Source organism: Ranitomeya variabilis, chromosome 5 (genome assembly GCF_051348905.1).
Source record: "Ranitomeya variabilis isolate aRanVar5 chromosome 5, aRanVar5.hap1, whole genome shotgun sequence".
NCBI lineage: Eukaryota > Metazoa > Chordata > Amphibia > Anura > Dendrobatidae > Ranitomeya > Ranitomeya variabilis.
Window position 1 is genome coordinate 332269115 of NC_135236.1, and position 13264 is coordinate 332282378.

The 13264-nt window shown below is 48.8% G+C and overlaps 1 protein-coding gene across 5 annotated transcripts in view; it reads left to right on the forward strand.

The window, feature by feature from the left end:
* Positions 1 to 4948: 4948 nt before the first annotated feature.
* The window catches only part of FAM185A (family with sequence similarity 185 member A), a 72378-nt gene continuing 64062 nt past the window's right edge, over positions 4949 to 13264 (forward strand). For all 5 annotated transcript variants that reach the window (XR_013215735.1, XR_013215737.1, XR_013215738.1 and 2 more), the window contains exon 1: positions 4949 to 5467. Coding sequence is in view for 1 of the 5 variants with exons in the window: in XM_077264720.1 (XP_077120835.1) it covers positions 5098 to 5467 (370 nt within the window). In the remaining 4 variants the exon portion in view is untranslated. The remainder of the gene's footprint in view (positions 5468 to 13264) is intronic.

Consider the following 13264-nt stretch of genomic DNA (forward strand, 5'->3'; position numbering starts at 1 on the left):
TGATAGTCCTATATTGGGACAAAGTAAAAAAAAGTTAGAAAAAAGTGAAAAATTTTGTTAAGAATAATTGTAATAATATGTAAAACAAACATCATAAATAACAATAAAAAAATCTATATATTCTATCTCTAAATAAATATTTGAATAAAAAAATATAAACAATTAACGTACACATATTTGGTATTGCTGCGTTTGCAACGCTCCGACCTATAATACTGTCCCACTAGTTAATGCATTCAGGGAATACCATAAAAAAAAATTAATAAACAAGGCAAAAAACAATGCTTTATCATCATATCGCTAAACAAAAAGTGGAAAAAGTGGAATATAAACGGATATAAATAGGCATGGTACCGCTGAAAACGTCATCTTGTCCCGCAAAAAACAAGCTCCATCACCATCGTAGGCTTAACAGGAGAGAAAGATGAGCCGTGTTTAGCACCCGGCGCCTGGGAACAGCGCTTACTGTAACGCTTCTTCCCAGGCGCCGATGCGTGTCACACGGATGACATCCATGTGGTATCCATGTGCGGGACGTTTTGCGGCCTGTGCCGACATTAAAAAATGGACCTGTCAGCGTGTTTTGCCCATGGACATGTTAACAGACACATTCACTTGAATGGATCTACGTGTCTCTGCTACATGCAAAAACTGTCACGACACGAACCGGAGACTGTTGTGAATTCCGTTCTTGGACTCCCTCCTGTGGTCATGAATGGTACTTCAGTGAGTTCGGTCCTTGGACTCCCTCTGGTGGCTTTGAGTGGTACTGCTGATCCTTGAGGTTGCTTTCCCAGCTGCCCTCGTTTATCGCTAGGCTGGATTCTCTATTTAACTCCACTCAGATCGTTACTTCATGCCTGCTGTCAATGTATCAGTACTGGTTCAGATCTCTCTTGGATTTCTCTGGTGACCTGACTGTTCAAGCAGAAGCTAAGTCATTGCTAGCTCATTTATTGTTCATTGTGTTCTGAATATATTTCTTAGTACATGCTAAGTTCTGTCCAGCTTGCTTTCATGATATTTCCTTGCTAGCTGGAAGCTCTGGGGGCGCAGGGTGGCACCTCCACACCGTGAGTCGGTGTGGAGGGCTTTTTGCACACTCTGCGTGGTTTTTGTAGTTTTTTGTGCTGACCGCATAGATCCCTTTACTATCCTCTGCCTATCTAGTAAAACTGGCCTCCTTTGCTAATACCTGTTTCATTCCTGTGTTTGTGACTTTCCTCTTAACTCACCGTCAATATTTGTGGGGGCTGCCTTTTCCTTTGAGGAATTTCTCTGAGGCAAGGAAAGGCTTTGTTTTCTATCTTTAGGGGTAGTTAGCTCTTAGGCTGTGAAGAGGCGTCTAGGGAGAGTTAGGTACGCTCCACGGCTATTTCTAGTGTTTGTGTGCTAGGATTAGTGTTTGCGGTCAGCAGAGCTCCCACTCCCCAGAGCTCGTCCTGATTTCCAGTTTAACCATCAGGTCATTCTGGGTGCTCCTAACCACCAGGCCAACATAACAGGAGACACGGACGTGTGAAAGAGCACTAAATCTGGTATTGCTGTAATCGCACCGACCCAAAGAATAGTCGCCTAATCACTTATACCGCATGAGGAACGGCGGAAAAAATAACTAAAACCAATTCTTCAAATGCTGTTTAATTCTTCATTCTGCCTCCCAAAGATGGCCGTAAGGCTCGGCGCACATTTATCCTGCGCTGAGCTCTTACACCGGTGTTTCCGTGTAAATCTCTGAAACACGTGATTTAGATGGTAACCTATTGTGGAAGATTCCCTATAATGAGGCAGATGGAGGCACTGTAGACACCGAGTGACCTGTGATCTTGCATTGTCAGTCTTTTTAGGATTACATAAAAGTGCCGTAGACCACAGTTTTGTGCACTTCTGAAAAGAAGGACACCGCTGAACAGAGGCCAGACGGAGTCCAGAGTAACTCTGCTGCCTCATTATAGTGAATGGATCCCTCAGGGGTTTCATCTGAATCACGTCAGTCAGGGATTTAGATGGAAACCTCAAAGCAAGTGGTAAGCGTAGAGCGCCAGATAAATGTGATCCCAAACATTATGTAAAATATTCCCAATAAAAGCTTCAACTTAATCTACAAAAAAGCAAGCCCTCACTCAAGTCCGCCATCTGTTAACGGAAATATAGGGGGCTTTGACGTTACTCGTAGCCCAAAGGCTCTGGAAAAGCCAAATGGCTCCTACACCGGCCAAAAGAAAATCAGCAAATTCTCTGCTCCCAAATCCAAATGCCCCCTCCTTTCTGAGCCCCACAGTATATGTAAACCACATATTGCGTCCCCGTTTGGCATTTCTGAAGAGATGAGAGCCTGCCTTACGGGTGCATGCCTCCAGAAGCACGGGCCGGACATAACATACTGGTGACAACAACGTACTGGTCACTACAGAATACTGGTCACTATAACGGCAGTTTGCAATTTTCACTTGGCAACATTCATTGCTGCTTGTTTCTGGAAAATACCCATGAAGTAGATAAATTCCACAAGGGGTATAGTTTCCAAAATGGGGTAACGTGAGGGGGGATTCTGCTCTTATAGCAATTAGGGGCTCTGTATATGGAGTCCACAAATTGTTCTAGGAAAATCTGCGTTCCAGGAGGCAAATACCGCTCTGTTCCTCCCGAATCTCTCTGTATGGCTAAGTAGTACTGTACAGCCACATATGGGGTATTGCCACATTCAGAAGAAATTGTGAGAAATTTTGGTGCCGTTTTTACCTACTTCTTGTGTAAAAATGTAAAATCTTTGGTTAAACTAAATTTTGGTGGTAAATTAATGTAGTTATTTTGTCTTCACTGCCCAATGATATAGAATTCTGTGACACACCCATGGTGTCAATATGATCACTGCACCCCTAGATGAATTCATTGAGAGGTATAGTTCCTAAAATGGGGTCACTTATGGGGGTTCTGCTGTTTTGGCACCTCACAGGCTCTCCAAGTGGGTCATGGCACCTGCAAACCATAACACTAAGGCTACTTTCACACTAGCGTCGGCCCGACGTACCGACGCATACTGTGCAAGCGCCGCACAACGGGGGCAGCGGATGCTGTTTTTCCACGCATCCGCTGCCCCATTGTGAGGTGCGGGGAGGTGGGGGCGGAGTTCCGGCCGCGAATGCGCGGTCGGAAATGGCGGACCGTCGGCACAAAAAAAGTTACATGTAACGTTTTTTGCTGTCGGCGGTCCGCCACAATATGACGCAACCGTCGCACGACGATTGCGACGTGTGTCAATACGTCGCTAATGTTAGTCTATGGGGAAAAACGTATCCTGCAGACGACTTTGCAGGATGTTTTTTCACCAAAACGATGCATTGCGACGTATGCAAAAAAACGCTAGTGTGAAAGTAGCCTAAAATGTGGCGCTCCTTGCCCTCTGAGCTTTGCACTGTGCCTGAAAAATATTTCCCGATTAAATGTAGGATATTGGTGCACCCAGGAAAAAATGGACATCAGTGTGTTGTAAAAAAAAATGCCTATTAGCCCTTAGAAAAATTAAAAACTTGGGGCTAAAACAAAATTTTTGTGGTAAAAATGTAATTTATTCTTTCATCACTCAGTGGTATAAAATTCTGTGAGCATCCCTAGATGAATTCATTGGGGAGTGTGTTAGGAGTCGCGTTCCCGCCGCTGCACAGGGGGAATCTCAAACCATGTCTGCTGCGGTCTCCCATTCTGCATAAGCCGCAGTGGAGCCTGCTCAGCGGAGACGTCGGTCCCAGCGTCTCACTGAATCTGGTACTGTGCAAAGGGTTACTGCTGCCTCTCCAGGCTCTGCTATTGTGGCCTGCGGCGAGTAGGCTTTTCTGGGACTAAGGGAGAAGCAGCCAGAACACGTGTGTCCGACTAATCTCCATTGTGGCTCTGTCCCCGGCAGCTATTATAGTGTGTTTTTCTCTGTCAGAGTCATACATACCCAGCTGTGATCATACAGCCAATGCTGGATACAAACAGCGCTAAATAATAGGCCCATAGCGCTGGAACCGTATGACGCAGTAAAGGGAACCTGTTACCCCCAAAATCTAAGGTGAGCTAAGCCCACTGGCATCAGGGGCATTACAGAATGCTGTAGATAAGCCTCCGATGTATCCTGAAAGATGAGAAAAAGAGGTTAGATTATACTCGCCCAGGGCCGGTCCCGCTGCGATAGGCGTCGCGGTCCGGTCCGGGGCCTCCCATCTTCTTACGATGACGTCCTCTTCTTGTATTCACACTCCGGCGCAGGCGTCCTTTGTCTGTCCTGTTGAGGGCAGAGCTAAGTACTGCAGTGCGCAGGCGCCGGGAAAGGTCAGAGAGGCCCAGCACCTGCGCACAGCAGTACTTTGCTCTGCCCTCAACAGACGGATCACGACACCCATCGGGCCAGAACAGAACCAGGACCGCTCCTGGGTGAGTATAATCTAACCTCTTTTTCTCCTCTTTCAGGTTACATCGGGGGCTTATCTACAGCATTACAGAATGCTATAGATAAGCCCCTGATGCCGGTGGGCTTAGCTCATCTTCGATTTCGGGGGTGACAGGTTCCCTTTAAAAAAAACCAAAACACCTGTAATAGCCAATAATAGGGAACATAGTGATTAGGTCCATAAATCTGTGAACATTACTCCCTATCGCTGTGGATAACTGACTCTGACTCAGCATTATCTGAGTGCATGCTGCTATCAGAACTCTGGAAATGTCTACACAAACACAAGACTCAGTACACACGGCGTGCGCTTTAGAAAGTGTGGAAAGCGGTCATGCGCAGTGGGACTGTACGAGGTGAGTAATTCTGTCATGCGCAGTAGGGGCTGCTATACGAGCTGTGTAATCAGTCTTCGCATGCGCAGGGGGTTGTACGAGGTGTGATTCTTGTCATACGTATGAAGCTGACGCGCGGAGATAACAACAAGTAAACATAGTCTATCACACCCCGTGTAAAAACAGCTGTGCCTCGGAATTCTGGGAGTTGTAGTTTGCTTAGCATTATAGGCCATGTAGTAGTCTGCATTCTAACTACATTTCCCAGAGGCAGGGAGTACAGTGCGCAGGGAAAACAGAGAGAGGTGGCTGCATGGCTGCTATAGGGCAATGATGGTCTCCCTCCTATGTCGCGGCCGTTTATGGTGGTCTTTGGCTGCCGGTACACGGCACTGGGGTAATTGGGCAGCGGAGTCCCGGAATAAGCCCCTGAAGCAGTGGACCCTCATCGTGCACCCGCTGAGCAGCCTGCGGGTGAAGCTGCCGTGTAACGTGCGGGTGAGACCCCAGGACCCGCTCACCTATCCGGACGCGGACCGGGTGTTCGTCACGGTGAGCGGGGTGGACCGCAATGTGCACCGGGGACTGGACCTGGATAACATAGAGGTGCGGTACGACGAGGAGAGCAGACAGGTGCTGGTCAGCTCCCGGGACATCGACGGCCAGACGTGTGTGGAGGTCACCACTCCGGTGCGCTTCGGTATGTGCCCCATATACTGCACGGTGTGTGCTGGCGGGGGCGCCTGCATGTGGGGGCGGTGTATATACCCCTGTGTGTGGTGGGAGCTCTGCACACCCGATGGGGGGCGGTGTATATACCCCTGTGTATGGTGGGAGCTCTGCACACCCGATGGGGGCGGTGTATATACCCCTGTGTATAGTGGGAGCTCTGCACACCCGATGGGGGGCGGTCTATATACCCCTGTGTATGGTGGGAGCTCTGCACACCCGATGGGGGGCGGTGTATATACCCCTGTGTGTGGTGGGAGCTCTGCACACCCGATGGGGGGCGGTGTATATACCCCTGTGTGTGGTGGGAGCTCTGCACACCCGATGGGGGGCGATGTATATACCCCTGTGTGTGGTGGGAGCTCTGCACACCCGATGGGGGGCGGTGTATATACCCCTGTGTATAGTGGGAGCTCTGCAACACCCGATGGGGGGCGGTGTATATACCCCTGTGTGTGGTGGGAGCTCTGCATACCCGATGGGGGGCGGTGTATATACCCCTGTGTATGGTGGGAGCTCTGCACACCCGATGGGGGGGCGGTGTATATACCCCTGTGTATGGTGAGAGCTCTGCACACCCGATGTGGGGGCGGTGTATATACCCCTGTGTATGGTGGGAGCTCTGCACACCCGATGGGGGGCGGTGTATATACCCCTGTGTGTGGTGGGAGCTCTGCACACCCGATGGGGGGCGGTGTATATACCCCTGTGTATGGTGGGAGCTCTGCACACCCGATGGGGGGCGGTGTATATACCCCTGTGTGTGTGGTGGGAGCTCTGCACACCCGATGGGGGCGGTGTATATACCCCTGTGTATGGTGGGAGCTCTGCACACCCGATGGGGGGCGGTCTATATACCACTGTGTGTGTGGTGGGAGCTCTGCAACACCCGATGGGCGCGGTGTATATACCCCTGTGTATGGTGGGAGCTCTGCACACCCGATGGGGGGCGGTCTATATACCACTGTGTGTGTGGTGGGAGCTCTGCAACACCCGATGGGGGGCGGTCTATATACCCCTGTGTATGGTGGGAGCTCTGCACACCCGATGGGGGGGCGGTGTATATACCCCTGTGTGTGTGGTGGGAGCTCTGCACACCCGATGGGGGCGGTGTATATACCCCTGTGTGTGGTGGGAGCTCTGCACACCCGATGGGGGGCGATATATATATACCCCTGTGTGTGTGGTGGGAGCTCTGCACACCCTATGGGGGCGGTCTATATACCCCTGTGTGTGTGTGGTGGGAGCTCTGCACACCCGATGGGGGGCGGTATATACACTGTGTTCCAAATTATTATGCACAAAGCGTTTAGGTGTGATAATGTTAGAATTTTTTTGTTTGTCATTTAAACTCATTGATGGTGATGTGTGTCAGGGCTCTTTATATCACCGAAAGCAATTGCAGATACCTGTGCAAATTAGTTTGGCATGTGTGTCCAAATAAAGGCAAGACTACTTAAGGCCGGTTTCACACGTCATTGGCTCCGGTACGTGAGGTGACAGTTTCCTCACGTACCGGAGACACTGACACACGTAGACCCATTAAAATCAATGCATCTGTGCAGATGTCATTGATTTTTTGCGGACCGTGTCTCCGTGTGCCAAACACGGAGACATGTCAGTGTTCGTGGGAGCGCACGTATTACACGGACCCATTAAAGTCAATGGGTCCGTGTAAAACACGGACCGCACACGGACGTTCTCCGTGTGCAGTCCCTGTGGCGTGCAGGAGACAGCGCTACAGTAAGCGCTGTCCCCCCCACATGGTGCTGAATCCGCGATTCATATCTTCTCTGCAGCAGCGTTTGCTGCATAGAAGATATGAATAATAGTGTTTAAAAGAAAGATCTATCTGTCCGCCGCCCTCCCACCCCCTGTGCGCCCCCCCGCTGTTCAGAAAATACTCACCCGCTTCCCTCGTTGGCTGTCGCTGCTTCCTGTCCTTCACGGTCACGTGGGGCCGCCGATTAGAGTCATGAATATGTGGCTCCACCTCCCATAGGGGTGGAGCCGCCTATTCATGACTGTAAATGAGCGGCCCCACATGACCGCATACAGTAGAAGGAAAGGACAGGAAGCAGCGACAGCCAACGAGGGAAGCGGGTGAGTATTTTCAGAACAGCGGGGGGGGCGCACAGGGGGTGGGAGGGCGGCGGACAGATAGATCTTTCTTTTAAACACTATTATTCATATCTTCTATGCAGCAAACGCTGCTGCACAGAAGATATGAATCGCGGCTTCAGCACAATGCAGGGGACAGTTCTAAACTTTAGCGCTGTCTCCTGCACGCTCCGTGTGGTACCCACTCGGCACACGGGCGGCACACGTGTGCCGCACGTATGGCCTACGTGAGCTCACGGGCACACGGACATGGATAACTCCGGTACCGATTTTTTCCGGTACCGGAATTATCTGAATGTGTGTGACAGCCCTAAGAAGGCTGTTCCACATTATTAAGCAGCCTACATTTTTGGCCAAAATGTGAAAGAAAAAGTTTGTGTCGGCTGCTGAGAAGCAACAAATTGTGGAATATTTTGGTCAACGCATGACTACAATCAACATTGCCAAGACACTTCATCGTGATCATCGCACAATCAAGAAGTATGTAGCTGATTCCCAGCACACACGTGTGCGTGCTGATAAGGAAAAATTGAGGACTCTTTCCAACAGGCAATTGCGTAAGGTTAAAAGAGCAGCTGCAAAAATGCCTTGTCATAGCAGCAGACAAGTTTTTGAAGCTGCTGGTGCCTCCAACGTCCCCAGAAGAACATGCAGGGTCCTTCAGAGGTTTGCAGCTGTGCGTAAGCCATCCTGTCGACCACCTCTATCCACTGCACACAAGTAGAAACGGCTCCAGTGGGCCAAACGATACATGAAGACTTGACTTCCAAACTGTTTGTTCACCGATGAGTGCCGTGCAACGCTCGATGGTCCAGATGGATGGAGTGGAGGATGGCTGGTTGATGGACACCCCATGAAAACACGGCTAAGGCGCCAACAAGGGGGAGGTGGAGTAATGTTTTGGGCTGGAATCATGGGGAGAGAGATTGTCGGCCCCTTTATGATCCCTGAAGGGGTAAAGATGAACTCCATAATCTATGTGGAGTTTCTAAAACAACACTTCCTGCCATGGTACAAGAGGAAGAACCATGCTTTCCGCAGCAAGATCATTTTCATGCATGATGATGCACCATCTCATGCTGCAAAAAACACATCTGCATCTCTGGCTGCTATGGGCATAAAAGAGGACAAACTTATGGTGTGGCCACCATCTTCCCCTGACCTCAACCCCATTGAGAACCTCTGGAGCATCATCAAAAGGAGTGTCTATGAGGGCAGGAGGCAGTTCACATCTAAGCAACAGCTCTGGGAGGGTATTCTGTCCACATGCAAAACAATTGAAGCAGAAACCATCCAAAAACTGACAAATTCAATGGACGAGAGAGTTCAGAAGCTTCTTTCGAACATGGGGTCCTATGTGCAAATGTAACATCACCTAGAATAAAGTTTTCACTTGAAAACTGTTTGATTTCATTTTGTAATAAGCTGATAATGCTTGTAACTTCACAATTGACCATTTTGTTGTTCAAAATAAAATAAAAAAGGTTGAAAACTCTGCTGTGCATAATAATTTGGAACATGCATTTTGAGTGTTTATTTTTTTTAAAAAGATACTGTTTTCATAGGCAGTTTGTTCCAAAACATTGCAATTATACTAGAATAGTAGATGACTTGAAAGTAACAATGACTGCAATTCAGATAGGTAATTTAGAGAAAATATGAGGAAATATTATTTGCATAATAATTTGGAACACAGTGTATATCCCTGTGTATAGTGGGAGCTCTGCACACCCAATGGGGGGCGGTGTATATACCCCTGTGTGTGGTGGGAGCTCTGCACACCCGATGGGGGGCTGTGTATATACCCCTGTGTGTATGGTGGCTGCTCTATACACCCGATGGGGGCGGTGTATATACCCCTGTGTATGGTAGGAGCTCTGCACACCCGATGGGGGCGGTGTATATACCCCTGTGTGTGATGGGGGCGGTGTATATACCCCTGTGTATAGTGGGAGCTCTGCACACCCGATGGGGGCGGTATATATACCCCTGTGTGTGGTGGGAGCTCTGCACACCCGATGGGGGCGGTGTGTATACCCCTGTGTGTATGGTGGGAGCTCTGCACACCCGATGGGGGCGGTGTATATACCCCTGTGTATAGTGGGAGCTCTGCACACCCGATGGGGGCGGTATATATACCCCTGTGTGTGGTGAGAGCTCTGCACACCCGATGGGGGCGGTGTGTATACCCTTGTGTGTATGGTGGGAGCTCTGCACACCCGATGGGGGCGGTGTATATACCCCTGTGTGTATGGTGGGAGCTCTGCACACCCGATGGGGGCCGGTATATATACCCCTGTGTGTGGTGGGAGCTCTGCACACCCGATGGGGGCGGTGTGTATACCCCTGTGTGTATGGTGGGAGCTCTGCACACCCAATGGGGGGCGGTGTATATCCTTGTGTGTATGGTGGGAGTCCTGCACACCCCTCACCTGCCGCCGTGCTCACAGAGGTTAGCAGGGTGATGGTGCCCTTGGGTCACACTGTGTGATTACACTGAGGCTGCTATAGTCTGATTGCTTTACAGGCGGACGGTTCTGTGGTTTGCGGTGCGGTTTTCTCTAGATGCTCCTCCATGAATTTACAATCTGCAGTGTATTTTCTGCAACTATTTTTTACTCACTTATATAGCGTCATTAATTCCTCAACACTTTACAGACATCATCATCATTGACCCCATTGGGGCTCACAATCTACATTCCCTATTTGGAGTACTGGAGGAAACCCCCGCAAACACTGGGAGAACGTATAAACTCTTTTGGTGGGATTTGAAGCCAGGACCCCAATTCCACTGAGCCACTGTGCTGCCCTATTTGTTATATGGTGGCCACTTATATGATCATATATGTGATAAGTGTTGTAGAGAGGGAGCGCGGCCTCCTCTGCAGCTTGTATGTGGAGACCCCTATATGATGTCTATCACATGGACAGTAGTTGTCCTATAGATCACATGAACATCCATTGACGTGAGTGCAGTGCTCAGGATGTTTACAGGGAGTGCAATCATTCAGGACACACGGTGCCCGCAGCAGCCGCGTCACAAGGGATTTGACATGCAGTGTATGATTGTGAGCTGGAGCCAGACTTCACAGTGTTTGGCCTGTGTATTACCATGAGTACTGCTGCACAATTTCCCATAGAACGCCTCTAATATGGAAATCCATGTAGTCCCCACTAATACAACTTTGTAAGAGATCTGCCCAATCACTGAGTGATGCTACTGTGTGGCCTGATTACTTGACTCCTAGTTTACAAACTGCTATGTTAAAGGGACGCTGTCAGCACAGAATGACTGTTCAAACTAAGTGCAAGCACTCAGTGCATCATGGCTGGGCGAGTCATTTATTCCTTCCTGTTTGGTTTCCAAATATCTCAGCTCTGGCTTCATAGAGCCAGAAAAGGGCAGTCAGTCAAAGGAGGGGTGTGGAGATGGATGAAAAACAAGTAGCTGTATTTAAATGATTGGCTCCGCCATGAAGCACTTAGTGGTGGGACTTCATTTTAACAGTGATTCTGTGCCGACAGAGTTCCTTTAAAGGGAATCTGTTATCAGGTTTTTGATATGTAATATCAGGGTAGCATGTGTTAGGGGCTGAGACACTGATTTCAGTGATATGTCACTAGGCTATGTGCTGTTGTTTCAATACAATGAGTATTTTATCAGAAGGAGATTATCACGGCTGGACTAGGTGCCCGTGTACATCTTGGTCCAACTCCCCCCCCCCACCACCACCACCACCACCACCACTGATTAGCTGCTTACTGCCAATATACACTGCTCAAAACAATAAAGGGTACACTCAAATAACACATCCTAGATATCACTGAATGAAATATTCCAGTTGTAAATCTTTATTCATTACATAGTGGAATGCGTTGAGAACAATAAAACATAAAAATGATCAATGTAAATCAAAATGAATATCCCACGGAGGTCTGTAGTTGAAATTCTACTCAAAATCAAAGCGGAAAATAAAATTACAGGCTGATCCAACTTCAATGGAAATGCCTCAAGACAAGGAAATGATGTTCAGTAGTGTGTGTGGCCTCCATGTACCTGCATGACCTCCCTACAACGTATGGGCATAGTCCTGATGAGGCGGTGGATGGTCTCCTGAGGGATCTCCTCCCAGACCTGGACTAAAGCATCCGCCAACTCCTGTACAGTCTGTGGTGCAACGTGATGTTGGTGGATGGTGCGAGTCATGATGTCCCAGATGTGTTCAATCGGATTCAGGTCTGGGGAACGGGCGGGCCAGTCCATAGCTTCAATGCCTTCATCTTGCAGGAACTGCTGACACACTTCAGCCACATGAGGTCTGGCATTGTCCTGCATTAGGAGGAACCCAGGGCCACCTGCACCAGCATATGGTCTCACAAGGGGTCTGAGGATCTCATCTCGGCACCTAATGGCAGTCAGGCTACCTCTGGTGAGCACATGGAGGGCTGTACGGCCCTCCAAAGAAATGCCACGCCACACCATTACTGACCTACTGCCAAACTGGTCATGCTGAAGGATGTTGCAGGCAGCAAATCGCTCTCCATGGCGTCTCCAGACTCTGTCATGTCTGTCACATGTGCTCAGTGAGAACCTGCTTTCATCTGTGAAGAGCACAGGGCGCCAGTGGTGAATTTGCCAATCCTGGTGTTCTGTGGCAAATGCCAAGCATCCTGCACAGTGTTGGGCTGTGAGCACAACTCCCATCTGTGGACGTCAGGCATTCAGACCATCCTCATGGAGTTGGTTTCTAACCGTTTGTTCAGACACATGCACATTTGTGGCCTGCTGGAGGTCATTTTGCAGGGCTCTGACAGTGCTCCTCCTGTTCCTCCTTGCACAAAGGCTGAGGTTGCAGTCCCGCTGCTGGGTTGTTGCTCTCCTACGGCCCCCTCCACGTCTCCTGGTGTACTGGCCTGTTTCCTGGTAGCACCTGCAGCCTCTGGACACTACGCTGACAGACACAGCAAACCTTCTTGCCACAGCTCGCATTGATGTGCCATCCTGGATGAGCTACACTACCTGAGCCACTTGTGTGGGTTGTAGAGTCTGTCTTATGCTACCACGAGTGTGAAAGCACAACCAACATTCAAAATTGACTAAAACATCAGCCAGAAAGCATTGGTACTGAGATGTGGTCTGAGGTCCCCACCTGCAGAACCACTCCTTTATTAAGTGTGTCTTGATAATTGCCAATAACTTCCATCTGTTGTCTATTCCATTTGCACAGCAGCATGTGAAATTGATTGTCAAACAGTGTTGCTTCCTAAGTGAACAGTTTGTTTTCACAGAAATTTGATTTACTTGGAGTTATATTCTGTTGTTTAAGGCTATGTGCACACGTTCAGGATTTCTTGTAGAAATTTCCTGAGCAAAACCGGACATTTTCTGCAAGAAATCAGCATGCATTTTTTTCGCTTTTTTGCTAGTTTTTGATGCGTTTTTGCCTCGTTTTTTTCCGGAGCTTCCCAATGCATTAAATAGCGGGAAAAACGTGAAAAATCCCCAAAATTAATTAACATGCTGCGTTTTTTACCGCGATGCGTTTTTTTCGCTGAAAAAACGCATCATGTGCTCAAAAATTGCGTTCTAAATGATGGGATGCATAATGTATGCGTTTTTATAGCGAAAAAAATGCGAAAAATCCGC